General features: G+C 53.1%; 1 protein-coding gene and 2 long non-coding RNA genes across 3 annotated transcripts; 2 read left to right on the top strand and 1 right to left on the bottom strand.

Moving 5' to 3' along the window:
* Positions 1-3,168: 3,168 nt before the first annotated feature.
* On the top strand, positions 3,169-26,661 carry LOC123587360 (glycolipid transfer protein). Its single transcript, XM_045457056.1, has 5 exons — positions 3,169-3,471; positions 19,608-19,666; positions 20,702-20,835; positions 23,485-23,635; positions 25,491-26,661. Exons 1-5 carry the CDS (start codon positions 3,369-3,371, stop codon positions 25,671-25,673), a joined length of 630 nt encoding a protein of 209 aa, XP_045313012.1. The 5' UTR covers positions 3,169-3,368; the 3' UTR covers positions 25,674-26,661.
* On the bottom strand, positions 7,994-8,486 carry LOC123587362. The gene is made up of 2 exons (XR_006707262.1): positions 8,349-8,486; positions 7,994-8,111 (listed from the first exon to the last, which is right to left on the bottom strand). It is a non-coding gene; the product is annotated as an uncharacterized LOC123587362 (long non-coding RNA).
* LOC123587361 lies at positions 14,516-16,365 on the top strand. Its single transcript, XR_006707261.1, has 2 exons — positions 14,516-14,800; positions 15,076-16,365. It is a non-coding gene; the product is annotated as an uncharacterized LOC123587361 (long non-coding RNA).

The raw sequence follows: 26,661 nt of genomic DNA, 5'->3' as shown, positions 1-26,661 counted from the left end.
CCCCACACTGGGCTCCTCACTGACAGTACAGAGCCTGCTTGGGATTCTCTCTCTCTCTCTCTCTCTCTCTCTCTCTGTCTCTGCCACTCCCTGCTCAATAAATAAATAAATAAATAAAATAAAAAAAAGAGGAAACATCAAACAAACATAAACAGAGACATATTCTCCAAATAACTGCCTTGCCTCTTCATAGTATCCAGGTCATGAGAGCCAAAGAAAGACTCGGGAATATTCCAGATGGAAAAAGCCTCAAGAAACCTCACAGGACAACTAACTACAAGCAACATTAGATTCTGAACTGGACCTTTTTGCTACAAAGTTCATCATTTGGTCAAATGGGGAAACTTGAATAGATCTGAGCATTAGATGGTACTAATGTATCAGTGTTAATTTCCTGCATTGACAGATGTACGTACTGTGGTTCCACTGGAGAACATCCTTGTTGGGAGGAAATACACGTTGAAATATTTAGGGTGGTGGGGCATTGTGTCAGCAACTTATGCTCCAGTGGTTCAGGGATAAACAGCTATTTGAATTGTACTTGTAACTTCTCTGTAAATTTGAGATTGTGTCAAAAGAAAAAAAAGAAATGTTTTGTGTGGCTTACATAGTGTTTTTTATTTTTATTTTTATTTTTTAGGGAGGCTCCATGCCCGACACAGGTTGAACTCATGACCCTGAGATCAGGACCTGAGCTGAAATCAGGAGTCAGTTACTTAACCGACTGAGCCACCCAGTTGCCCCTACATGATGTTTTTAAAAAATTTTTGAATTAGCTGCCAATACCTAAAAATCAAGAGATTTTACCCCCTATTCTAGGTTTCTGACTTCTTGAGAAATCTGAAATGCTAACAATTTTGGGCAATGAGTGGCTAGGTGAACAGCCACACCGCCCTTTAGATGGGCCCGGTGACCTCTTCTCCACAGTCCCCACCACTCCTTACTGTATAAAACCTAGCCCACAGCATCCATGATGCTACCAGCCTGCCCCCTGGGACCAGCCCAACCTCTATGATAAACTATGGGAATCACCCAGAGCAGGTACTTAAAACATTTGTTGGCTGGCTGGCTGGCTGGGTAGGCAAGATGGGTCGATAGATGAACTTTCAAGATACTCTATGAGCCAAGAGCAATGACCTTTCTCAGCACATTAAATATATGTTCCATGGCAAGACAATTCTTATAGACTTGAATTTCTTTTTTTAATGTTTATTTATTTATTTGGTGGGGGGCGCAGAGAGAGAGAGGGAGAGAGAGAATCTCAAGTAGGTTCCACGCTCAGCGCAGTGCTCGATCCTACAACCGTGAGGCCACAACTTGAGCCAAAATCAAGAGGCGGACGCTCAACCAGCTGAGCCACCCAGGCACCCCTAGACCTGAATTTCTTGTAGTGGCCATAGTCTCTGGGTGGTTTGGCTGGGATGCCGCAAGTTGAGAAATCAGGGTGTTGTCTGATGCTGGAGGTCCTCGTAGTAGGTTGTGATCTCTCTGTGGAATTGATGGAGGTGTCTGAAAGGTGGGTGGGGTACTGGCACTGGGTCAGGGTGCTGGGTAGGATGGTGAGGCTTCAAGGAGATGGTATCTTAAGATGCCTGAGGTGGGGAGGTTGGGTGGGGTGGGAACAAGCCAAGGTTGATGACTTGGGTTCCTATCAGTGAGAGATCTGACTTGGTGGGGCATGTCAAGATCTGTGTCATGAGCAAGAATGATGATAGCTTTGTCTCCCTCAGACAGACCCCCTCACTTCCCAACTGCACTTGGGTTATAGCCTTGATGTGGAACAGTCTCTCTCTTCTCCCATCTGCCTCCTGAAAGACTAAATTAAGAATATTTCATATAGTTTAGCAATGATTTTTCTGGCACTAGTGATTTCTCATTGCCCTTAACATGAAGTCCAAACTCTGTATCACCCCCTACCTAACCCAACATGCCCCTGCTCACCTGCCTTAGCTAAACTCCTATCTCTCCACTCTCATACCCTCCCTTCCCCCCCCGCCGGTTGCTTGCACACACCCAAGCTCTTTGTCACCTTAAGGCTTTTGCACATATGCTCCAGCCACTCTGGCTGTCTCCTAATACTCCTTCAGATCTCAGCTCTTCGTAGATACTTATTGTCCAAACCTCCTACATCCTATCTCCCTCAGTCACCCTCTGACATTCTGCTGTTTTATTTTCTTCATTTATAGGTATGAGTGTCCGAAATTGTCTTACTTGTGTATCGTATGGTATTGTCTCCCAAACTAGAAAGCCAGCATCACAAGAGCAGGAATTTTGCTGTACTATTCACACCTTTTATCCACAATTCCTACCTAGCACCGTGCACGGCACAGACTGGGCACAAGTAAATATTAATTCCAGAATGAATGAGAAGCTCTCAACAACTGTGTGCTAGATTTTTTTGGAGAAGATGGGTGTTGGGTTTTAGAACACAAGGATCTAGGTGAGTTGTGGCTGATGTGAATTGTGCTCCAAGTGGTGACAAGCATGTATCCTGGGCTATTGGTCTGAGGTTAGGTTTGGGGAAACAAGGGTTCAGTCTGATGGTGGTTGAGTTGGATGGTAAACTGGGCCAGGTCCCTTAGGTAACATCAGACCGTTCAGGTCAGACAGGACCCCAGATTTCAGGAAACGGGAGTCTTAGCTAGGCATGGCCGAGTTAAACTTGTGACTTGAGCAGCGTCCAACAGGTGAAAGATCATTGAAGAACAGTCAAACGTCCCCATTGGTTGCAGCTAAAGAGAACTGCGACCCGAACAGCGTCCAACAGGTTGCTTGGGGCTGTTGGAGGACAGACAGGCTCTGTTCTTGGGGAAGCAGGTGTCCTCGGGGGCGCTGGCTGTGTTGGGCTGTAAAGTTGGGCTGGCAGGTGAGTGGAGTTGTGACCTGGGCAGCTCTACGCCCCCATCAGGCGAGGACCCGGCCCGAGCCGGTCCGCCCGGGTTGGGGGCGGAGGGGGAACACGCCGCCAGGGCCGCAGGGAACACCTGGGAGCGGCTCACCTGGGCGGACCTAGACTGGCGAGTCCGCGCGCTTTCAGGCCGGACTGGCCGGCCCCGCCCCCTGACCAATGGCGGCGGGGAGGCGGGCGACGACGGGCGCGGATTGGACGGGCGGGCGCGACGGCGGGCGCGGATTGGCGCGGGCGGGTGGGGGCGGGGCGGCGCGTCTGGACGCTTAGGCGCTTGGCCTGCGGGCGGCGCTGAGCGCTCGGCTACGCGGGCGCGGCGAGGGCGGAAGTGGCGACGCTGGCGTCCCCTGAGTCTGCGGCGGGCGGCAGTGACGGCCCCAGCGCTGACGGCGGCGGCCCGGGGGGCGGCGTGGACGCCCGCGGCGCCGGCTGGGGCATCACCGCCGGCCTCGACCCCGAAATGGCGCTGCTGGCCGAGCACCTGCTGAAGCCGCTGCCCGCGGACAAGCAGATCGAGACGGGGCCCTTCCTCGAGGCGGTGTCCCACCTGCCGCCCTTCTTCGGTGAGCAGGGGTGAATGGGGGAGCCAGCCCGCAGCTCTTCTCCGGAGCGCTCCCAGATGCACCCGAACCCCCCTTCTCCCGAGCATCCTCCAGCCGTCCCTCTCCCGGACACTCCAGATCCTATTTCCCCAAGCACCCAAGACCCCCTTTCCTTACAGGCACCCCAGGTTCTCCCTCTCCCGACACCCCCAGATCCTTCGTCTCCTCCAGACACTCCACTCCTTCATCTCCACCACCTCACACTCCACCGTTTCCTTAAGATGCCCACCCCCCTCCCGCCGCGCCAGTTCTCCACTTCCTTGGGCTCCCCCAGTCATCCCTCTCCCCCAGACACCCCTGACACTTCCAATCCTCCCATCTTCCCGAAAGCATCCCGCCCCTTCAACCCCAAATCCTGTATCCCTCACCCTATCATTCCCTTCTTGCTTTTCAGAATGGCTTTCAACTCCCTCCCCTTAACATAACCCTCCCATTCCATAAGCCCTCTCTTTTCCTTACATTCTCCAGCCTCCCCCTCGCAGGTGTGAACCCTTCTTTCCTCAGAATTCCCCCATTCCAGATCAAAGACACCCCACCCCTGCTCCAAGGGAGGAAGGATGAGGAGGGAGGTTTTGAAGAGGGATTCGCGAAACTCTGGCACCCCTTTCTAGGGGGAACCACCTAAAGTTTTTCCTCCATTTAGAACAGGGGTCAGGTCAGGGGAAGCTGCTTTGTGGGGTGACGTCAGACACAGAGTGCTTGGCATGGGCTCTGGAAGAAGACCCCTGCCTCATATGGCAGGTCCAGGAAGGCTGGGGGAGCATGAGGAAGGCGGTCGCTAAGTCAGTTTCAGAGCGTCCTTCCTCACCTCCCTGAGCCCGGCCCAGGCCCTGGATGGAAAATGGGAAATAGAAGACAATACCTCCGGCTGCTGCCCTTTGCCTTTCGGGTCCTGGCTAAAGGTGCAACCTGACCCTTCCATGTGGGCTTGCTCTGCGCCTTGCCCTGCTCATTCACTCGGTGGCCTTGCAGGAAGATACCCGTCCCCAGGACAGAGTTCAGCTGTAACCCACAAACTGACAGAACCTTAACACTGACCTGGGGCTGAAGAGATCTGGCACACGGACAGCCACTCCCATTACCCCGAAGTGGGTGGTCCCCATCTGTGAAATGGGTTTGCTGATTTCTCAGGCTAGCTGCGAGGGCGTTAATGTGTGTAAAGCTGTGAGGCCTTAAATGCCAAGTGGATCTTAGCTGTGGGGGGAGCGGTTATCGCATCAGTTCCTTGGTCCACTTTTGGTTCCTTCACATAGTAGATGATTAATCAGGGTTTGAGTGAGTGCAGTCACCTGGTTCGTATGATCCTCAGACCTGGGTTAGCAACCCGAGAGCAGGGTCTTGGCCTTTTATGTCCGCAGCTGCACCCTCAGTACCCAGAACAGTGCCTGGCACATAGTAGGTGCTTAGCCCATCCTCATGGAGTGTCTGAAATGTTCTTATCGGTTATCTCAGTGTTGAAATAACACTGACTCTCCAGGCAGGGGCTCGGGAACTCACTGGCTTTGGCACTGAGGAACTTTTTATTTGCATGCCTCCCCCCACCCCCCACCACCTCTTGTTCTGTGAACATTGGCAGGACTCAGCCAGCTTGCCCTGGACAAGGATTCAGAATCTGTTTAAGCTAATGGTTCTCCACTGAGGGCGGTTTTGCCCCTCAGGGGACAGCTGGCAATGTCTAGAGCCATTTTTGTTTGTCACAGCTTGTGCGTGCGTGTGCGTGTGCGTGTGCGTGTGTGTGTGTGTGTTGGGCGGGGCTGGGGGGGGTGGCGTGCAGGGAGGTGCTGCTGGCATTCAGTGGGTAGAGGCCAGGCATATGCCGCAAAATACCCTACGATGCAGAGGACAACTTCACCACAAAGAATTGATCCAGCCCCAAATGTTTCCCTTGTCGAGGTGAGAAACCCCAAGTTAATCTCTTTATCTTCGGCAAAGGTGCCCGTACTACGGTTCTGCAGTTGGGGGCACCCTCACCGGATGCGATCATCTGGCTGCTTTTAGAGGAGAGGGGACGGTGGCCCCTGGAGCCAGCAGGGCCAGGATGCCAGGGCTGAAGAGCATCCCCTCCTCCCTTCCTCTGATCTGAAAGGACCCTTGTCTTTGCTGTGAGCCATGTGCCGTGGGGCAGCACATCTGTTGACAGAGGCCCCACTTATACAGAAGCCTCCGTGGGTTGGCCCACACAGAATAATTCTTAGCCCTCTTAAAAAAAAATGTGATAATCCATTTTGAACCATTGTGTTTGTCTGGGAGAAGAGTTTTCTCCTGAGGATTTCAGGTTTAGGAGGATGCTCCCACCAGTGGCTTTTCTCTGGGACTCAGGGGTCCATTGAGATCCACCGTGGGCTCTAACACAGGGGCTCTGTCTCATCTTGGGGGCGTGTGGTCACCTGGATGATCCGGGTGGCTTGCGTGTGTCTTCTTGAATGGGGCAGGTCTGGCTTAGTGGATGCAAGAAGTCTGAAATAGGTTGCAGCCACGCTTCCCTCTAAATCAGGGTCTCTCCACCATGGCACGGCTGACGGTTGAGGCAGGATCATTGTTTGTGGTGGGCGCCGTCCTGTGCATTTAGTGGCATCCCTGGCCTCTACCTACTAGATGCCAGTAACACCTCCCTCTCCCCAAGTTGGGACAATGACTTGTGCGAGGAGACAAAATCTGGTTTGAGAACCACTGTTCTTCATATAAATAGGGCAAAGGGCTGAAAGCTGTTTTGTTTTGCTTTAAATATTTATTTTTGAGAGAGCGCAGGTGGGGGAGGGGCAGAGGGAGGGGGACAGAGGATCCCAAGCAGGCTCCTCTCCGACAGCAGCGAGCTCGATGTGGGGCTCGAACTCACGAACTGCGAGATCATGATCTCTGAGCCGAAGTCGGGAGCTCGGCCGACTGAGCCACCCGGGCGCCCCAGAAAGCTGTGTTTTTAAAAAGTATTGAATGCTGTAAGGAAGATCTGTGTATCGAAGGAAAAACTTTGCAAGAAGAAATGATAAATAAAAATCTCCCTGTCATCTGTTGCACACTTATGATGTGCTAGTACTCTAATCCTCTCAGAACCTTTTAAGGTCGGGTTTTTTGGTTTGCTTGTTTTTATTTTGAGAGCATCTCTGTTGACATTCCGAAATACTTTCCTATTGGACTCATTTTTGTCCGTCTTAAGGGAAAATGCATAAGTTGCTTTTTTCCGCCCACTGTATAGCATGACCATCTTCCCATGCCTGTCACCATTTGTCACAGCTGCTTAGAATTCCTTTGTTTGAATGTGGTCATCCTTTAATTAACCAGTCCCCTGCTGTGGGCCACCCACATCGCTTCTCTTGTGGTCTGCTCTCGTAAACAACTCTCGTAAACAACGCTGCAGTGAACATCCTCGTATATGTTTCTTCGTGTACATCTTTCATTATTTGTAATTTTTAGAAGTGAAATTGCTGGGTTGAAGGATGCGAAAGCTTTTAGAGCAATCACATTTCTTTCACTTTTGTCGGGTGTGGTTTGTGACAGAGTTGGTCAGCCCGGGTGAATGCTGATTCCTCGGGCTGCGGGCCTGGTGTGGCTTAGAGCGTCCACATCTTGGGCTAGCCCTTCGTCCTTATCTCTGGCCTGAACCTCTGGCGTGGTACAGGCTTTACTATGTCCACTTAGAGTCCAGCCCCTTGTCCGGCTTCTTTCTCCACCTTGACCCAGTAATTGGATCTCATGTCTGAGTGATCAGCTTGCAACTGACTTCTGTGAGGCTTGCTCTCTCATCTTTTAGGTCAATTATGCAGCAATGTTCTACAGTACTAACAATTAGAGGGCGGAGGCAGTGGGAGAGGGGGAGGGAGAGACAGGGATGTCATTTCATCTGGTCACTCCCTGCCTAGAAGCCTCGGTGGCTCCCTATTACCCCACCTTGAAATCTGTGTTGTAGCCTCTCTGGATGGCTTGCAGCCCCACAAGTGGTGCCATGCCGTCACTTGCCTCTGCCCGGCACACCCCTCCTCCTCTCCAGCCTACCACCTTCCTTTGGCCTGGCTGGGCTCTGCTTATCCCTACGGGAAAGTCACCTCATCCGGAAAGTCTTTCCTGACTCCCTTAGACTACCACAGAACCTATCACATTCTGTGACTTTGAGCTATTTCAGCGCCTGGCCCCAGGTGAGCTGGTGATATTTGCTGAGTGAATGCTTTTGGTTCCATTCCCATGTTTTTTTTTGTTTTGTTTTGTTTTGTTTTTTCTGGGTTCTTTCTAGAAGAAATTTTGCTTTTCTCTCTCTTTCTGAATTAAAATACATAACTGACGGGGCGCCTGGGTGGCTCAGTCAGTTAGGCGGCCAACTTCAGCTCAGGTCATGATCTCAGGGTTCGTGAGTTCGAGCCCCGCGTCAGGCTCTGTGCTGCCAGCTCAGAGCCTGGAGCCTGTTTCAGAATCTGTGTCTCCCTCTCTCTCTGCCCCTCCCCTGCCCCCGCTCTCTCTCTCAAAAATAAATATAAACATTAAAAGTTTTTTAAAATAGTAATAAATGAATAAATTTAAAAAAATACATAACTCATAAACCGTACCCATGGCAGACATGGCATTATTAATCAGTCATGATACCGCTCTCTCCCTTCTAGTCTAGACACAGCCTCGGTGTTTTTCTTAAATTTTTTTTTTTTTCAACGTTTATTTATTTTTGGGACAGAGGGAGACAGAGCATGAACGCGGGAGGGGCAGAGAGAGAGGGAGACACAGATTCGGAAACAGGCTCCAGGCTCTGAGCCATCAGCCTAGAGCCTGACGTGGGGCTCGAACTCACGGGCCGCGAGATCGTGACCTGGCTGAAGTCGGACGCTTAACCGACTGCGCCACCCAGGCGCCCCAACCTCGGTGCTTTTCTTAACACGCTGTTCCAGGTCAGTCGGACGTGGTGCATGACGTCACGCCTGTCTGTTCTCACTGTTTAGGGAGAAACTAAAGATGCAGAAGCTGAAGGGAATGATCTCTGTCTCTCAGTTCTTGACATCCACTTTCTGGGGATGATTTTTCTTCCTTCAGATCTCTTATGTAATTAAATGGACGTTCAGAGAATCAGGCCTTAACAGGTATCTGGTGCTCATTAAATAGTCGTAGGGGAAACCCCAGAAAGAGTGATTTCCCATCCCTTTGGTTCAGTGCTCGCTCTATTTGGGGGGGGGGGGGGGGACAGTGGCAGCCCAGAAGGACAGAATTATCTTCTTGTTATACAGCCAGAGAAACTGATGCCCGAGAGGTTAGGTGACATGCCCAGGGTCACACAGCCAGGGGGTAACCATTGGAGCCCAGCCACAGCTCAGGTCAAACCAGAACTCGGGCCTCAGGCCTCAGGATTCCTTATGCAGCGGTCTTGGCCACGTGCCTGCTTGCTGTCCTGGCTTCCTGTCCGGCAGAGGAGAAACCCCCTTCTGCCCCGCGTGGAGCCACCTGCATGGCCACTAAAGAGTCCAGGGGGCACAGTGACTGGTTCAAGATGCCTTTCCTCCCGGGTGTTTGCCTCCTAATTGGCCCTCCAAGCTGGGCCCACAACCCTCGCTCATTTGAATGCAAATTTGAATGACTGGGATATAGAAGTCACCCAGTCATCCCAAACCGGTCAGCTTCTCCTGTAATTGGAACATGGCGTTAACCGCCTGGGAACCAGCCCCACTTAACACCCCTTGGCCTGGGAGTAAGAAGCTCCCCATCTTTGAGGGAAGTTATCTGCCCCAGGGCAACAAGTACCTTCTGGGACTCGGGACCACCTATCAGATCTCTGCGGTGTTTTAAAGCTAATAGCGCAAGAAAGATGAGCAAGAAACTGGATTAAACCGTCTTACTATACAGGTTTGTTATCATTTTGGTTGAGTGTCTGTTGAAGGCTGGATTCTGTAGGGACCGGACATAGACTGTGTGCCTGTGAGGGACGCTTTTAGAGGAAACTGTGTCCCTGTGGGAGGAAGAGGCCAAAAATACACTTTCTGCAATAGGGTTTTGCAATTTTGAAACTGCCAGGAGACTCTTAGTGGCTGGTAGTGCCTTTGCAGGTAGTGGGTGGGGGGCCACTAGACTTGAGGAGCACCTACTGTGTGCCCGATGTCCTTCTGATGTGTCACGCTCATGATCTCACCTGGCCCAGGGAAGATCTGCATGACCCCTGATGAAAGAGATGCCGCTGACTCCCCTGTGTTAGCCGGTTGTGTCTGCGACAGCTGTGAGTTGGCTGCTTTTGAGGCTCAACCGGGAGAAGTCACTTTGAACTTGGGTCCGTTGTCTGCTGAAGGCCTTGCTCTGAAAATCATAGGTAGATGAATGGGAAGAAACACGGGCCCTGGCGGCAGGCCGAGCCCACGCGAGCTTGAGTCCTGGTTCCACGGTGCCAAGGCCGTGTCCACGCCTGAGTTCATCCCCTCTCTAGGCCTCCAGCCCCGACTGGGCTTGGCCTCCCAAGAAGGATGGAGGTGACCTTCCCAAATGATTTTGGTGCTCAGCGCCCAGAATCGCTTCATCTTTGCCCAGATAGGACGGATGGCCTCAGGCCTTCAGACACTGCCACACAGCCCTTGGCAAAGAAACAAAGATTTCCAGAAAGAAGCTGTCTCTCCCATCTGTGGGTCCGGTGACCGACGGGCAGGGCTTGGGGCCAGCTGCTGGTCTGAGACCGCTCCAGCACCCTCATTTATAACATCCAGAGACCAGCGCGGAGCACAGACCACCGGTGCCCGCCTGCTTTGTCCTCCAGTGACTGCGAGTAGATCCTCCTCGTCCCCAGGTTCAGAAAAGTCTGGCCCTGAGGTCAAGGACTGAAGTCTGGCTTCTGCTCCCAGAGGGACTCAAATGGAGAAGTAGGAGGGAAAGTGTCCTCTCTGTCTCTTGCTAGCTCATCCAGGCCTGCCTCACCTCCAGCACAGGGCTGCTTGGAGGAACAGTGCCCCACTGCGAATCCCTCAGGGGCAGAGGTCAGGCCCTCCCGGGGCCCAGCAGTGCATCCAGCAGAGCGGAGTTGTCCAGAGGTGTCGACCTGAAAGGGAATGGGAAGAGCGAGTGACAGAGGGCTTTGTAAAATATAACGCACGACCCCGATCACAGCTAGCGTGACTCTTGTCTTGAGTGGCGCCCACGTGCCGAGCTTTGAACGAGCCTCTGTCTCATTTCTAAGCCTTTTAATGACCTTACGAATTCGGAAGGAGTAGCACCATTTTACAGAAGAAGAAACCGAGGTTCCGAGTGGGGAACCAGGTTGACCAGGTCGGCACAGCTGGGAAGTGGTCCACGGGGCTGAGAAGTGGGCCTGTGATAAGGGAGGGCAGCACTCAAAGACCCGGGAGGTCTTACTCTGGGCAGAAGTAGCCCCGTTTCTGGTTTCTGGACCTTCCCCCACTCTTTGGGAGTGGGGGAGGGGAATGCTAGGAAATCCCCATCTGGCCAAGCAGCTGGTTTCAGTGAGCCTCCTGGAGGGGCTCTGGTCTTAGGTTTCATTGTTTCAGTTTAAAAACCGCCTGGGTGGATGTTCACTCCTTTTGTTGCTTTCTTACAGTGTTACTTGTATCGGGGGCTTTTTTTTTTTTTTTTTTTCTTTTTGGTTAGCGTGTTAACTGTATCTGAGCTTTTAAGTCATTACAGCTGATCCGCCCTCTCCAGGGTCCTATAAAAACCAGCCAGCTCACACTTTCCTGTGCTCGGAAGTGATTCATTTTCTGCCGTGCTGTTCCCCCAAGTTCCCTCACTCCACTCTCGTCTGAGAGCCCGTTTTTTTTTTTTAATGGTCTGGAGTACATTTGAAGTCCTTATTTTATGACAGGAGGTTTCCTGCTAATTGTATCCATATCCATCAGTAGGCTCCACTTTCTCTCCTCCCTCCCTTACTCTCTTTCTTCTGTGATTTCTCAGTCATTGGGAGCCTTCTTCTCTGGATTTCCTCTCTGAAGAAAAGCTTTGTCTGTTGAGAAAGATGAAAATGATGTTATAAATAATAATAATAATAATAAGCATAAAGAATACTTTCTTTTTTCCTGAGCATTTACTAGGTGCCAGAGACCGTGCAAAGCCCTTTAAACAACACCTCATTTAAGCCTCCCAGCAACCCGATGAGGTGAGGTCCTGAGGTGGGGTCCGTTGTCAGCCTCATTTTACAAATGAGGAAGCCGCGGCTCAGAGAGGTTAACTGATTTCTCCCAGGCCACACAACAAGTAGAGAAAAATGAGTTTCCCAGCCACATCCCCACTTCAGGGGTGGCTTTTGTTGAAGGGGACAACTGTGGACAAAGGGAGTTGGCATGCCATAGAGGTGATTTTTAATTTATAACCAGTGTTTTGGATTGGTTTTCTTTTGTTTTTAAATATTTATTTTTGAGACAGTGGGGTGGGGCAGAGAGAGAGAGAGGGAGAGAGAGAGAGAGAGAGAGATGGAAGAACCAAAGCGGGCTCTGCGCTGACAGCAGAGAGCCCAACACAGGGCTCAAGTCCACGACCCATGAGATCGTGACCTGAGCTGAAATCAAAGAGTCGGGCGCTTAACCCTCTGGGCCACCTGGGTGCCACAGGATTGTTTTGTAAACATCCTTTCCTCTCTAGACAGTAAAAATTTTAAAAACGACAATTCACAAAACAATAAAATGCCTTATCTCGAGAAGTCTTAGTTTTAGGAAGGTGGGCATTCTCAAAGCAGGCCTTAGTATAGACTGAGCCATCACACACACACCACATGCCTGTGGATTGATAAATGATTCACTTCCATCGGCTGTAATTTGAGTGCCTCCCATTATGGTCCTTGAAAACCCAGGACCTGTAAAGTTAATCTGCCCCGTATCTTTAACAATGGAACCTAATTATCCAGCTACTGAAAAAAAAAAAATTGAATTTGAAATAGAACCTTCATGGGGCGCCTGGGTGGCTCAGTCGGTTAAGCGTCTGACTTCGGCTCAGGTCACGATCTCGCGGTCTGGGAGTTTGAGCCCCGCGTCGGGCTCTGTCCTGACAGCTCAGAGTCTGGAGCCTGTTTCAGATTCTGTGTCTCCCTCTCTCTCTGACCCTCCCCCGTTCATGCTCTGTCTCTCCCTATCTCAAAAATAAATAAAAACGTTAAAAAAAAAATGAAATAGAACCTTCCTAAACCAGGCTCCTAGCATCAACGACACAGGCATCCTGTTCTTCCTTTTTGAAGTAAGTATTGGTTGGGGTCGGGGTTTCCATCCTGAATCACACAGGCTGAAAGCAAAGCCTTGTGTCTAGGAAGAGGAGTGCTTTTTATTCCTCTGCCAAAATTATTCCTGAGATGGAATGAGAGGGGGATCCAGGCAGGGCAGTTCAGTCGCCCTGTTGCCCAGTGTCCGGCAGGTGTCATGGGGAAGCTTGCATATGTGCTGTGGTCGTGCTCAGAGCGTTCGTAACAACTGTTGCTTTCCAACCACGTTGAAGCCGGAAAAAGCAGGAACGAGTCTGATTCTGGGTGGCATATGGTGACCGATGGCTTGTGGGGCATTCTGCTCTCTGGGCAACCTCCTTCCTCTGAACCCTGGTGAATCCCAGGTAGGAGGTTGTCCAGCCAGAATCGTCACGGAGGTCATGCACAAAACGCTTGACCTTGATGCTGACCCCCTTCGTTATTTGTTTCCCAAGTATCTAGCAGAATGAAAGCGCTACAGAGGAAGCAGGAGGGAGTGGTGCTCCTTGCCCGTCAAGAACAATTTCTTTTCGATTAGGCAACATGGTCCTGAAAACCTGAAAATGCCACGTAGAGCCATTTAGTGAAGGGTTCAGTGGGCCTGTGAGGTTACTGGCTCACACCTTTATCATAATTCCTATCATCGATGATGGCCCTGTTTAGAAAACCATGCATGGCTTGGTATACGAAAGCAGGGACATTTGTGTTACATTTTGATGCATTTCATCCAGAGTGGTTGAACTAGAGAAGGTTGGGGCATTCGTTACATTAGACAGCTAAAAAATATTTCGCCGTTTTAATTTTATCTTCTTTTTATTGTCAAGGTAAGACATTTTGTTGTTCTATGTTATGCCATTTTTCTATCAGGTTCGGCTGTTTCTTATTGATTTATCAGAGCTCTTTACCTATTAAGGATAATTATCTTTAGTCTATGGTTTGTTTCACAGACCAGCCCTCCGACCATCAGTTTGTTGTTTGCCTGTGATTAGTGATGGGATATCTCCTCATGCCCCATGTAAGAGGTTTCTGGGTTTTGTAATCAGCTTTGTGGTATTTTCCTTATGCCTTCTGGATTGAGTAGCATGCTTAGAAAAACCTTCCACACCAAACAGAAGTGGCCATTTGCCACATATTCCAGATAACCAAGGCTTATCTGTATTTAGAATCTGTGCCCATTAGGAGTGGTCCTATGGAGTAAGACGTTGGAGTTCTAGCTTATCCTTTCCTTTCCTCTTTCTTTCTTTCTCTCTCCCTCTTTCTTTCTCTCTCTCTCCCTCTTTCTTTCTCTTTTTCTCCTTTCTTTCCCTTTTTCTTTCTTTCTCTCTCTCTTTCTTTTTTTCTTTCCCTCTCTCTCTTTCTTTCTCTCTCTCTCCTTTCTTTCTCTCTCTCTCTCCCTCTTTCTTTCTCTTTCTCTCCTTTCTTTCTTTTCCTCTCTTTCTCTGTCTCTCCTTTCTTTCTTTCTCTCTCTCTCTTTCCCTTTCTCTCTTTCTTTCTTTCTCTCTCTCCTTTCTTTCCCTTTCTCTTTCCTTTCCCCTTTCTCTTTCTTTCTTTCTTTCTCTCTCTCCTTTCTTTCTTTCTTACTCTCTTTCCCTTTTCTTTCTTTCTCTCTCTCTCTCTCTCTCCTTTCTTTCCCTCTCTCTTCTTTCTTTCTTTCTTTCTTCCTCTCTCCCTCTTTCTTTCTCTCTTTCTCTCTCTCTCCCTCTTTCTTTCTTTCTTTCTCTCTCCCTCTTTCTTTCTTTCTCTCTTTCTTTCTCTCTCTCTCCCTCTTTCTTTCTTTCTTTCTCTCTCCCTCTTTCTTTCTTTCTTTCTCTCTTTCTTTCTCTCTCTCTCCCTCTTTCTTTCTTTCTTTCTCTCTCTCTCCCTCTTTCTTTCTTTCTTTCCCTTTCTCTTCTTTTTTCTTTCTTTCTTTCTTTCTCTTTCTTTCTTTCTTTCTTTCTTTCTCTTTCTTTCTTTCTTTCTTTCTTTCACGGAGAAAGAAACTCTCACAACTTTCACAACTTCCTTTCTCCCTGGAGGTAAGATGAGGAACTAGGAAACCATCCAAACTCCCTCCCTCCCTTTTGGCAGAGGGCTTCTGGATGGCATTTTAAAGAGTCTGTTTGCTGACAACAATAAAAACCAACTTGGAGGTATATCTGCAAAACTGGTAAAACAAGAAAGGTAATTTTGGGGCACGGCTACATTCTGTAGGAAAGGTAAGGCTGGGTAGTGTCACAGTCTGCCCAGAGCAGGGGCCAGGCTGAGTTTAAACTATTCAAAAGGCCACCGTGTGCTTGGCGATTAAAATCATCTTCTGGTTTTCCTGTCAGAGTACTCTCCTTTTTGGTGAGTTCACCTGGCTGGGACCATTCTAGAAAGAAAGGTGAGGGAGAAGTGGAACCAGCCCTGGTTCTGTAATTCCGTCTGAGTGCCTGGCTTCCTCTTTGTGACCCTAGGCAAGTCCCTTGACTTTTCTGGGCCTGGCGGCCTTGGACGACACCAAAGACAGACAAGCCCGGAACTTTTAGCGGGTCATGTTGAAGCAGGTTTCAGCCTCAACTGCACCTGCACACAGCACCTGTGGGCTGCGGACAGTGAGGGACCTGAGCCTGGCACGGTTAAGTCACTTGTCCAAAGTCACAGACCTGGGACCTGAACCCAGAACCTCAGAGCACCACACCGCCTCCTCCCTGCTCCCAGGTGCTCCGAAACTGACCCCGACGTGCGCGTCTGTGTGTGCACAGAGATGCCTCTCCTGCTGGAAGTGGACTCTGGGGTCAGCCTCCCCACCCCTCTCTCCTGGGGTCCGCCCACCCCCCCACCCCCCACCGTCCCTCTCAGCTCCTCCTCCGCTCCCCGCTCCAGAAGTACACTTAGGCCCTGCATCCCTGCCCTCCCCGGTGGAGCAGAAGCTGTGTCCCTGCGTGGTGGCCACGGCACACAATAGCCACTGCTCCCAGGGCCCGGCTCCTGCTGACCACAGCGGCCTCGTGACCCGCATAGCGCACTGTCAGGAGAACGTGAAACAAAAAGCCTTTCTCCCTGCCACCGGGGCAGGACTGCTCAGAAACTGCACAAGAGCTCTTTTCAGAGCCGAGGAGGCCAGATAACATTTTTCTGCGTCTCTGAAATGCATGCTCAATGACCTGTGTCACTGGGACAGGCCCGTAAACCGCCCATGCGTGGTTGGCAATGAGTGGTTCCGGAGCCCCGGGTCTGTACGTTCTCCCATGGAAGGTTCTCCTCGACTCGGCCCGTAGCGGGGAAAGCGATCACACGGGACCGAGCGCTCAGTTGGCACGTATGATGCCTCCCCACGTCGTGCGGCCCCCCAGGGCCGGTCTTCCTACGTTCTCCTTTTCAGAGAAACTGGGGCCCCATCCCCTCCCCGTATTCTCCGCCATCTTGGTGGTATGGGTGCCTCTAGAACCACACGTCGGGTCAATCGGCACCACCAGTGGGTGGACAGAAAGTGGGACTGGAGGGAAGTTTCCACCGTCGGGCCACTCATTCGTGCCATGCATGCTGGGCACAGGGGGCACAGGGCAGGGGGGAGGGGGGACCCAGGTGACCAGGTCCCCGCCCTCTCAGAGCTCAAGTCCAAGGGGGAGATGGGTGGTAAATAGAATGACACGTGGAACCACAAGCACCGTGAAACGGACTCGGAAAACAAGTAAAAGGAAAAAATACGACTTTATGAGCAAAAAAACCCCCACAAAAAACACAAGCCCTGACTTTTCCCCCAGCATGTTAAATGCTACAAGTTTTTTCCTAATTTTTAAATGTTTATTTATTTTTTGAGAGAGAGAGAGAGACAGAGAGTGCAGGCAGGGGAGGGGCAGAGAGAGAGGGAGACACAATCCAAAGCAGGCTCCAGGCTCTGCGCTGTCAGCACTCAGCCTGATGTGGGGCTCAAGCCCACGGAACCGTGAGATTACGACCTGATCCAAAGTTGGACGCTTAACGCACTGAGCCACCCAGGTGCCCCGACAATTTTCAAACATAAGGTAAAATTGAAAGAATTTTAACAGTGCATATTTGCACACCCACCACCTGCATTCTGCCATTAATATTTTACTGCACCTGTCCATCCATCAGTTCACCCTGTATCTTTGGACATTATGCATTTTTGGAGGATGAGGACATGAAGCCATCAGCCAGAGCTGAGGAGCAGTCAGTCCCCATGCAGCACATCCAGGGGACCCGTCTGGCCCCTGTGAGGGTCAGCATTGGTGACCCCTGGCTGCACAGTCAAGAGGGAACAGTCACTGCGACTGGCTTGCTTGCATTACTATTTAAGTCCAGAACGCCTTGTCCTTTGCTGTAGCCCGTAGTAACGTGCTCCAGGGTTAGCAAATTCCACGACCGTCCCTGCTGGATGAAGTCAGTGGTGCGTCAGGCAAGATGAAAGATTGGGATGGGGTAGTTTGGGAGGCCCGAGTGCTCAGGATTAAGTGGGGCAGGCCGTCTGGACCCCCAGCCCAGCACCCGGGAGCCGCACCTGCACGGCCCCGTGGAAGGAGGTCTGGCCCCACAGGCACGGGAGAGAAGCCCAGTGGATGACAGAAGGCTGGCCAGTCAGCCCGAGGATTCTGTGCCTGAAGCCTGCCCTGGGCCTGACGAGGGGCCTCAAGAAGGCAGAGGATAGAGGGATGTGGGTACAGTCCAAGCGTGTTCCCGTTGGACAGAGATTCCGCAGGGCCCGTGGCTTCTGAGCACAGCTGGCTGACGTTTGCAGGACCACGGAGCTTGAAGTCGTGAACATGGTCAAAATCCATCTTATTGAGTGTTCGTGCACTGGGCACTCTGCTAAATGCGTCCAGTACGTGGTTTTTTAATTCCTGTGACAGTCCTATGAATTAAGTACTATTACTGCCCCATTTCACATGAGAGGAAACCGAGGCACCCAGGCGAGGAGACTTGCTCAACTGGGGTTTAGCCGGGACAGGATTCAAACAAACCCCCTCTGTCTGGATGCCTTCCCCACTTTCTTTCCACTGGCTTCTGGGGTATTTCATTTATAGTGTCTAAAGCCATTTCCCCAATGCACCTCTTTTAACAGCTGTGCTTGGACTGTTCCAGATGGCTGGCCAGGTGTGCCGGGTCACCTTGGGTGGAATTCAGTCTGCAGCTGCCCCTCCCCCAAGCCTCTGCTCCCGTGCGGCCAAGGTGGCGTGCACACAGAGGCCCCTGCCTGACCTGCCGGGCGAGGAGAGTCTGGCATGTCCCTCCCGTGGGTACCCACGGTGGCCTGCTCGGGCGTCTGTGTCCCCGGGGCCCTGTGGTCTCTCGACACAGCAATGAGGTGGGGAAGAATGTGTTGGGGGAGCACAGCTGGCTTCAGGCTCTGAGGGTGAGGGTCACGCTGAACCTGCTCACGAGGGAACCAGCCGTTCCCTGCGTGTTTCCTCCACGCCAAGCCCTCAGCAAGGGGCTCTGACCTGTGGGGTGTCTCAGGTCCTCACGACAGTGCCAGAGGGTCACAAAGGAGGGAAAGGAGGGGGGCAGGCTGCTCAGAGTCCCAGGCCCTGCCCATTTCGAGGTCTGCCTTTCATCCACTCAAAGGTGTCACTGGCGGGGCACCTGGGTGGCTCAGTTGGTTAAGCGTCCAACTCTTGGTTTCTGCTCAGGTCACGGTCTCATGGTTCGTGAGTTTGAACCCGGAGGCTGGCTCTGTGCTGGCATAGTGCAGCCTGCTTGGGATTCTCTCTCTCTCTTCTTCTCTCGCTGCCCCTCCCCCACCCGTGCTCTCCCTCTCGCTCACTCTCTCACTCTCAAAATAAATAAACTTCAAAAACAAAGACAAAAAACGGTGTCACCAGTAACACCAAGAAGGGAAAACCCCCTCCAATTAAGAACATTCCGATTCCAGACATAAACAAAACGTGCGCCTTGGAGGTGGGTTCTTTCAAGTCCTGCCCGCGGCATCTCTGATCGGTCCTGTTGCCCCACTGGCTAGATGGGAAGGCTGAGGCCAGTGCCTGCAGAGCAGGGTGGAGGTTGAGCCCGAGTCCCTCACGCTGTGTTAAGTGACTGGGACCCCATTGCTGACGTGTTCTCCCGGGCTCGGAGGCTGGGTCTCCGAACCGTGGAGCCTCTGCGTCGCCAGTTTCTTTCTCTCTTACAGGCCGGTGAATGAGAAGGTCATTAAAAAAAATTTTTTTTTAATGTTTATTTATTTTTGAGAGAGAGAGAGACAGAGCGTGAGCAGGGGAGGGGCAGAGAGAGAGGGAGACACAGATTCGGGAGCAGGGGCTCCCGGCTCTGAGCTGTCAGCACAGAACCCGATGCGGGGCTCAAACCCATGAAACGCGAGATCATGACCTGAGCCGAAGTCGGACCCTTAACCGACTGAGCCACCCAGGCGCCCGAGAAGGTCATTTTTAATAAATCTGGCCCTTCTGCCTCATAAGATTCCTCAGACTGCCTCCTGGCCAGCTGGTCTATTAGCGGTGATCTGCCTTGTTGGCCAAGAGGGGTTTGTCAGAACATTATTTCTGCAAGGTACTGTATACAGCTGTGCTGATCAATATGGTAGCCACCGGCCACGTGTGCTAGTTACATTTCAATGAATGAAAGTCAAGTAAAATTACAAATTCAGTTCCTCAGTCACACCACATTTCAAGTGCTCGGTAGCCACATGGGGTCTATATTAACGCAGATATAGAACATTTCCATCACTGCAGAGAGTTCTGGGCAGTGCTGTCCAAGAACAAAGGGCGCTGTGGATAAAAGGATTTGCCCCCTAGATATTCCAGTTGGATTTTAAAGGCTCTGACAAGTCCTGCAACAAGAAACTGGTCTCAGCTGGAGCCCACCGCTCCAAATTAACTCGCCCACAAGCCTTCCTACCACCTATAAACAGCTCCGCTCGTCCCTAAACACACCAAGTGAACTGCCTTCCTGTTCCCTGGCGTCTGTGGCCTATGGAGTTCCCGAATCTCCTCCTTGTTGGGAATCTGAATCTCTCTTCTGGTTTTGTCCCCAGATTGCCTCGGGTCCCCAGTGTTTACTCCCATCAAGGCAGACATAAGTGGCAACATCACGGTATGTACTTGGCCCAGCAGCCACAGCCCGGAACCTCCACTGGGACTGTGAACCTGCATTAGTCACCAGTGCCCTGCTCCTGGCTGCAGGCTCCCCAGGTTGAGGAACAGGAAGGAGACGTGGAAAACAGGCTTGGCCCCCAGGTCATCTGGCCCAGGGCTCTTGGTGCTCCTTTGAAATCATATACCCCGCAGTCACAGCCTGACGGGGATGACCGTCTGAAGGGTTGACCTGGGAAGGAACCTCCTGGTTCTCGTATCCACCCCGACCAAATAAGAAGTAAACGCCAAAGTCCACGGGTGCATTGGCTCGGCCCTTCCCCCCTCCCCATTCCTGGGTCATCCCCTGGACTGCCGTCACCCAGCCACTGCCCTTCTCCCCGTGAGGATCCACGTACGGCCTGGCCTGCCCCTTGGCCACGCTGGATTGTCTCATTTTGTCAGCCCAGCGGCCCTTTGAGGCTGGTCTGTCATTATCCCCATTTTACAGACGAGGAAGCCGGGGCTCAGCGGGGTGGAAGGGCTCACCTAAGGTCACACAGCAAGGAAGGAGCAGAGGTGGGATTCAGATCCAAAGTGCCTGGCTCCGATTCAGGAGCCTTGTTCCCGGACATCTTTGAATCCCAAAGCGACCGTCCACTTCCGATGCTCAGGGTCTGAGGCGCCATCGATCGTGGTTGGAGAGCATGGACCCTGGAACCGGTCTATGGCGGATCCCGCTGCCAGCTATCCCTTCCCCTGTCTGAGCCTCGCTTTCCCCACTGCAAACGGGGATCATGACAGCAACATCAGGATCACTGGGAGGATCCAGTAGAGTAGCGCCCATAAAGGGCTTTGCCAACCCTCCCGGCTCACGGAAGGTGCTCGGTAAACGTGAACAGTCATGGTAGTTGCTGTCATGTGGTTACTGGCACAAGCCCCCGCTGCTGGTGCTGGCGCGGGTGGGAAGGAGAGGGGTGCTCCCTGACCAGGCGTGGGGGCCGTCTGTCTGTGGGGACGGCCTTTCCAAGGGAGAACCCCGTGTGCTCTGTTTCAGAAAATCAAAGCCGTGTACGACAGCAACCCGGCCAAATTCCGGACCCTGCAGAACATCCTGGAGGTGGAGAAGGAAATGTACGGAGCAGAGTGGCCCAAAGTGGGAGCCACGCTGGCGCTGATGTGGCTGAAAAGGTGATGGGCTTGGGGGGCAGGGCGTGTGTGGCCGTGCAGCCCTGGGGGCCCTGCTCTGCAGACTAGGAGTGTCCAACCCTACCGTTGCCCTCCGAGGCCACCCCCGTTCCTTTCACGTGTGTGAAATGCTGAGAAAAAGTGTCCAAAGGGCCAAGGCCCCCCTGCTGGTGATGCTCCCTTGTTCCAGTCCCATCAGAGGCATAGCAAGTGAGTGCATACTCTAGATGTCGTTCTAATCGTTTTTTTACGTCTGATCGTATTTTGTGTGCTGTGAGTTAGGTGTGATGAGGATCCCCATCTCACAGGGGGAGGCCACTGGGGCTCTGGAGGCCAAATAATGTGCCCAGGTCACAGGGTCAGAGCTGGACTCCAATGGCCAAGCACAGTCGTGCAGGTTGTACACTGCACAAAGGTGTCCTATCTAGGGCTGGTTGCATCATGCACGTGCCAGGTTTGACTTTATGAGAGCTTCTTGACAGGAATACAGTGTCTTGAGGAGAAGGCACTCTCTCTGATTTGCACAGAATTGTCCCATGGGCTGGAGGCAGGGTACCCTGATAGGGGATTTGAACCCAGACAGTCTTACCCCAAACTTGAGAACGCTCATAATCACTATATATATATATATCATCCTTCCAGCAGATACTTGACCCCACATCCAGTTGTTCTGATCTCACAGATAAGACCACCGAGGCTGAGAGAGCCCGGGCAGCTGGCTGGCTGAGCTCACACAGCTCTCTACCAGCCACAGAATTCTCCTTTAGCTGTGTAGACACCACTGGCAGCTGCCATGAAGCCAGGCACGTACTCCGCCCCACGGATGTTCCTAGTGTTGCCCTCTCTTGGGCCTGGAGTCAGGAAGGGTGCTCCTCCCCTGTGTCTCTCCCCAGCCCCAGCCGGCCGCCTCTCCCCACCACATACTTCTTCGGTGAAATGGAGCAGAGAGTCTGCCGCCTGGAGGGCGCAGCCGAGAGGACGTCAGGGGGGTGGGTGGGCTGCAGTTAACGCCCTCACGGCATATTTTAGGGACCACCCCCACCCACTTTTGTCTCTCGGTGAGAGACTCACAGGCCTGGGTGAGGCCTGCTCCCTGGTTCATCCATCGGCAAGTTCTGCTGGTTTCTTAGGAGGAGCGAGGCAGATGGTGATGTTCAGCTCGGTTAGATTGTTCGTGTCCCGATCAGACATGGGCAGAGCCGGGTGACTGGGAGGGCGGGTGAAGGGAGACACCAACTGGCTGAGCACGTAATAAGCACCTGCTGTGTGCTGGGCGTGTGGGATGCCGCATCGAACAAGTGGGGTTCCTCTTCAGATACCACAGCCTGAGTAGGGTATCTGGCTGGTGGGTGCATCCTGACAGCAGGGTAGCAGTGCCTGGAGCAGAGAGAGGTCAGGGAGGGCTTCCTGGAGGAGAGGTGCCAGGCAGAGTCTCTGGGACTGAGCAGGAGGGTCCCAGGAGGACGAGGCCTTGGAGAGGTGGGAGGGCAGGAGAGGCCCGGTGCCTGCTAGTCTGGGAGGGTCTGGTCTCACAGGTTCTGGATGTGAGGCAGGAGCAGGGAGGGACCAGGTGGGATTGGACAGAGGTGAGTCCCAGCCTGATCGGGGTGCTGGGGAGCCACCGAGGGCCCTGAAGGTGTTCAGCCACAGGGTCAGATGGTACCCCATCCCGGCTGCTGGGTAGAGGGGCAGTCATTAGGGCTGTGGGGAGGCAGGGGCTCAGAAGAGGTGGCCGAGCAGGACGGGGCTGGGATTGTCCCCTGGGCTCAGTCCCACAGCCCAGGCTGATCCCTGATGGTTAAGGGCTCTGATTCAGGTATGGAGGACTTCCCTTTACCTCACAGGTGACAAAGAGACCCTTTAGTCCCAGTGCTCCTGCCCCTAAAAGCCTCCCCTCATCCCCCGCCAGCCTGATCCCCACCTCTCTGCAGAGAAGGAACAGAGCAGCTCATCCAGGGACTCCGGGGGAGAGGGAAGGATGGGGAAGGAAGGAGTCGGGCTCCGGGGTCAGACAGTGGGGTTCACATCCTGGCCTTTGCCTGAGCCTTTCGGGGGTGCCTCGATGTTCTCCTCTGTGAAACGGGCAGGTTGTGCCGAGCCTAGCCTCCTGGGGCCGAGGGAGCCGGAGATGAGATGCCGTGCATTCAAGGGCCTGGAGGAGGGGCTCAAGCGGCCACGGGAGGGTGTAGACAGTGGCTCGGGGCGGTGGTGGAGGCGGGGCGTCCAGGCACAAGGCGGGCCGGTCAGTGTGTCCACAGTCCGTGGTCCGCGAGCTGACGCGTGGCGGGGGCTGGCCGCGTGGACACAGAAGTGGGCAAGGCAGGCCCAGACCCGGCCTCGTAGACCTCGCAGCCCGGCGGGGAGCGCGGCCAGCGGCCAGCGGCAGGTCTCCTCTGGACAAGGTGCTCGGGAGCCGCCGCGCTGAGCCGGCTGGTCACGTTACACGTAAGCGGGGTCGAAGCTACCACCTGAGGAGTGACCACCACCGGGGAGCGTGTGTGCGCGTGCGCGTGTGTGCGTACCCGCGGCTCAGAGCGGGCGCTCGGGTCCAAGTGCGTCAGGGTCTGTGCAGGGGTGTGCCCGCGGCGTGGCCGAGCGCGTGACCGAGCGCGCCCGGTCCTGAAGCGCCGTCTCTCTCTCCCCGGGCCGCAGGGGCCTCCGCTTCATCCAAGTCTTCCTCCAGAGCATCTGCGACGGGGAGCGGGACGAGAATCACCCCAACCTCATCCGCGTCAACGCCACCAAGGCCTACGAGATGGCCCTCAAGAAGTACCACGGCTGGATCGTGCAGAAGATCTTCCAGGTGAGCCGGCCCCCCTCCTGCCACGGCTTAGCCGCGGCCCTGGGGAACCTGGTTGGGCCCAGCTGAGCCTATTCGGGGTGAGGCTGGCTCACGCAGGGGCCCTGTCACGTGCGCTCACCCAGCCCCATCTGTGGCCGCGGTGGGTGTTCCTAGAGCTGCTCCGTGCTCTGTTTCCGTTGAGTGTCCCGTGACGCCTGACCGGGGGGGGGGGGGGGGGGGGGGGGCTGTGGGAGCAACCCTGGCGGAGACTCTTGAAGACCGAGGGTCGCTGGCTGGCAGGCCTGTTTGGCCCCTTGGATTCTGCCCGGATCCTCACCCCGGGAAGGGAGGGGAAGAAGGGCTCCTGTACCCACCAGGGCATCTGCTAAAGAGACGCGGGTCCACAGGGCTCTTGGTGGCTTACGTTGGGGTGACATTGGCCAGGGTTTCTGGAAGTGGGGCTTCAGCACCAGCCTGGTTGCCTGGGGGCCCCAAGGATCGCCAGCTGAGAGGCCCATCGGGAAGATGTCAGGAGGTCCTTGGGGTGCCCCCCATGCTGTTTCTGGCTAACTCTCGTCTCTTGGCCCCTCGTCTGGCCCAGCCTGTCCTGGCCACCCTCCCCTGCAGCCCATCCTCTGTCCCCTGAGAACTGGGGTCCAACAGGCTGGTCTCTTTCCCACAAGGCACAGGCTGGGTCAGGAGCCAGTCTGGGTACAGGCAGGAAGAGCTGAGCCACCTCTGGCTGTCCCCCCTGGTGGGGCTGGGGGCAGGGCCCAGGTGGGTACCATGAAGCCCTGCTCCCCCTCCCCCACGCTGTGTTGCCCCCTACAAAGTCCTTGCAACCCGCACCTGAGTGATAACAGCATGTCCTGTGTGCCTGGCCCAGGGCGGGCTGCCCACACATTCTACTCTTCACGAACGCACATCCTCACCTCCATTTCACAGATGAGGAATCTGGTGCTCAGAGAGGTTGGTTAATTATCTCGCTTAAGGTCACACAGTAAGATGCGGTCTGGGATTCCACCTCCCTGAGCCTCAGCATCGTCATCTTTCAAATGGGCGTAAACTAGGCCTCACCTCCAAGGGTTGTAGTAAAGATTAAAGGAGTTAATATGTACAAAGTGCTTGGTGCCTGGTTTACACTCAGTAAATCAAAGCTTTACTGCTGCTGTTCGTATGGATGATATTATTATTTATACCCACCCCAGCCTGTCTAACTCCTAGCCTAAGCTTCTGACTCAGCTGCAACCTTTTCTTTCTGGCTCTGCAATTCTGCACGTTACCTGTTCTCTGTACTTTTCAAGTGTCAGGGGAGCCTTGAAATTTAGGGACGTGTAGCTCCCCCCCCCCCCGAAGGAGAAAAGAGGCCCCCGTCCATGTCAGCAGCCCTCTCCCCTGGTCCGAAAGTGCGGTCTCTGAAGAAGCAGTCCACCTTCTCCAGAGCAGGGGACCCAGAGGGAAGCGGCTCGTCCACGCTGAGCACCTACTGTGTGCCTGGTGTCATGCTGAGTACTTTGCACAACCTCCTTGATCCTTACGAGAGCAACCTGATGCCCGTGGGTGCCATTATCATCCCGATTTTACAGATGAGGAAACTGAGGCTCAGAGAGGCTAAGTAACTTGCTCAAGGCTCACAGCTAGTCGGCGGCACAAGCTGGAATTTGAACCCAGGTCTGTCTGTCCCCGAAGCTGGTGTCCTTCCTGCTGTCCCTCACGGGGGTAGAAGGGAACACACATCTCCCTCTTCCTTTCCCTTCCGACACCATGAGTAGCAGGGACCTCGGGGACACCCCCTCCCAGAACCCCACTGTGCCCCGCCTGGCGGCCCCTGCTGGTCCCCTAACTCTGTGCCCCCTCCCCTCTCGCCCGTCTCAAGGCAGCGCTCTACGCGGCACCCTACAAGTCTGACTTCCTGAAAGCTCTCTCCAAGGGGCAGAACGTGACAGAGGAAGAGTGCCTGGAGAAGGTCCGTCTCTTCCTGGTCAACTACACGGCCACCATCGACGTCATCTATGAGATGTACACCAAGATGAACGCCGAGCTCAACTACAAGGTGTAGGCACGCGCACCCCAGCAACCAGCTAACCCGAATCACTGTGAATCAAGCTGGCAGGCCGCCCGCACCGGCCCGCGTGCCCCCACCCCGGAGCGGCCCAGAGTCCGGCCGGGGTCTGCAGGGGCCGGGCGGCCCAGGTTTTTACTTTTAAGTCATTTTGGGGGGTTTATCCTCACGGAGCAATAAATAACGATCCTACTTCCGAATCTCCTTTGAATTTCACAACAGCACAGACTGACTTTATCCCTTCATTTCAGTGTGGGAAAGATCAATTAATGTTTCTAATCAAGTTCTAAGGTTTGTTTTTGTTTTTTTCCTCCCCCCACGCAGAGCATAACTCTGGGGGAACTGTGTGTCACACCCCTCCCTTGAAAAAGAAGCATGTGTCCTTAGGATCTGGCTGAATGATGTTTTGGGTATTTTAAGGACCGTGAGGAGTTTGATCTGAAATTACACAGAGCCCCTGTTGTGGGATTTTTTTTTTTTTTTTTTAAAGCAAACTGGCGTGTGTTCTCATGTGGTTTGCACAGCCCGACCTCACAACAGTCATTAAAGATACTGCTCTTTCTTACTGTCTTTTGCCAGACAGTTTTTTTTATAGCCGAAACCAACCAGCAAGCCTTTGATGGCCACGGGGAGGGTTATTTTAAAGCTATCAGGCACAAATGAGTGGCCCTATGTGACTATATTTGCATTTTTCTGCATAGTTATTTTCTTCAGGGACAGCTTTTCCAACCTAAGAAACTACCTACTGTGTGAACTCTCTCAAGGGGGAGAGGATGAACCCTCCATCTACTGAGACCCAAGAAAAATGCCTCGCTGCCTTAACTGTCCTTCTTGGCGCTAAAAAGAGCTGTATTTTTTAAAGTGTTGGGGCGAACAGAGCAGCCCCAAAAGAATTGATGTGTGTTAAAAACCCACTGAGGAACAATTGGTGATTTTTATGCAGAGACTAAATGATCCTTAATAAACAAATCTCTATTTTGGAATC

Source organism: Leopardus geoffroyi, chromosome D3 (assembly GCF_018350155.1).
Source record: "Leopardus geoffroyi isolate Oge1 chromosome D3, O.geoffroyi_Oge1_pat1.0, whole genome shotgun sequence".
Lineage (NCBI taxonomy): Eukaryota > Metazoa > Chordata > Mammalia > Carnivora > Felidae > Leopardus > Leopardus geoffroyi.
The sequence above is the reverse complement of the archived record's forward strand: the minus strand, read 5'-3'. Positions and strand labels throughout refer to the sequence as shown.

Bases quoted from the DNA above. Each gene is read 5' to 3' on its own strand.
- LOC123587360 (XM_045457056.1), top strand. From the start codon at position 3,369: ATGGCGCTGCTGGCCGAGCACCTGCTGAAGCCGCTGCCCGCGGACAAG. The intron at 20,836-23,484 runs GTGATGGGCTTG...CCCGGGCCGCAG, and splicing joins GCGCTGATGTGGCTGAAAAG to GGGCCTCCGCTTCATCCAAG. The intron at 23,636-25,490 runs GTGAGCCGGCCC...GCCCGTCTCAAG, and splicing joins TCGTGCAGAAGATCTTCCAG to GCAGCGCTCTACGCGGCACC.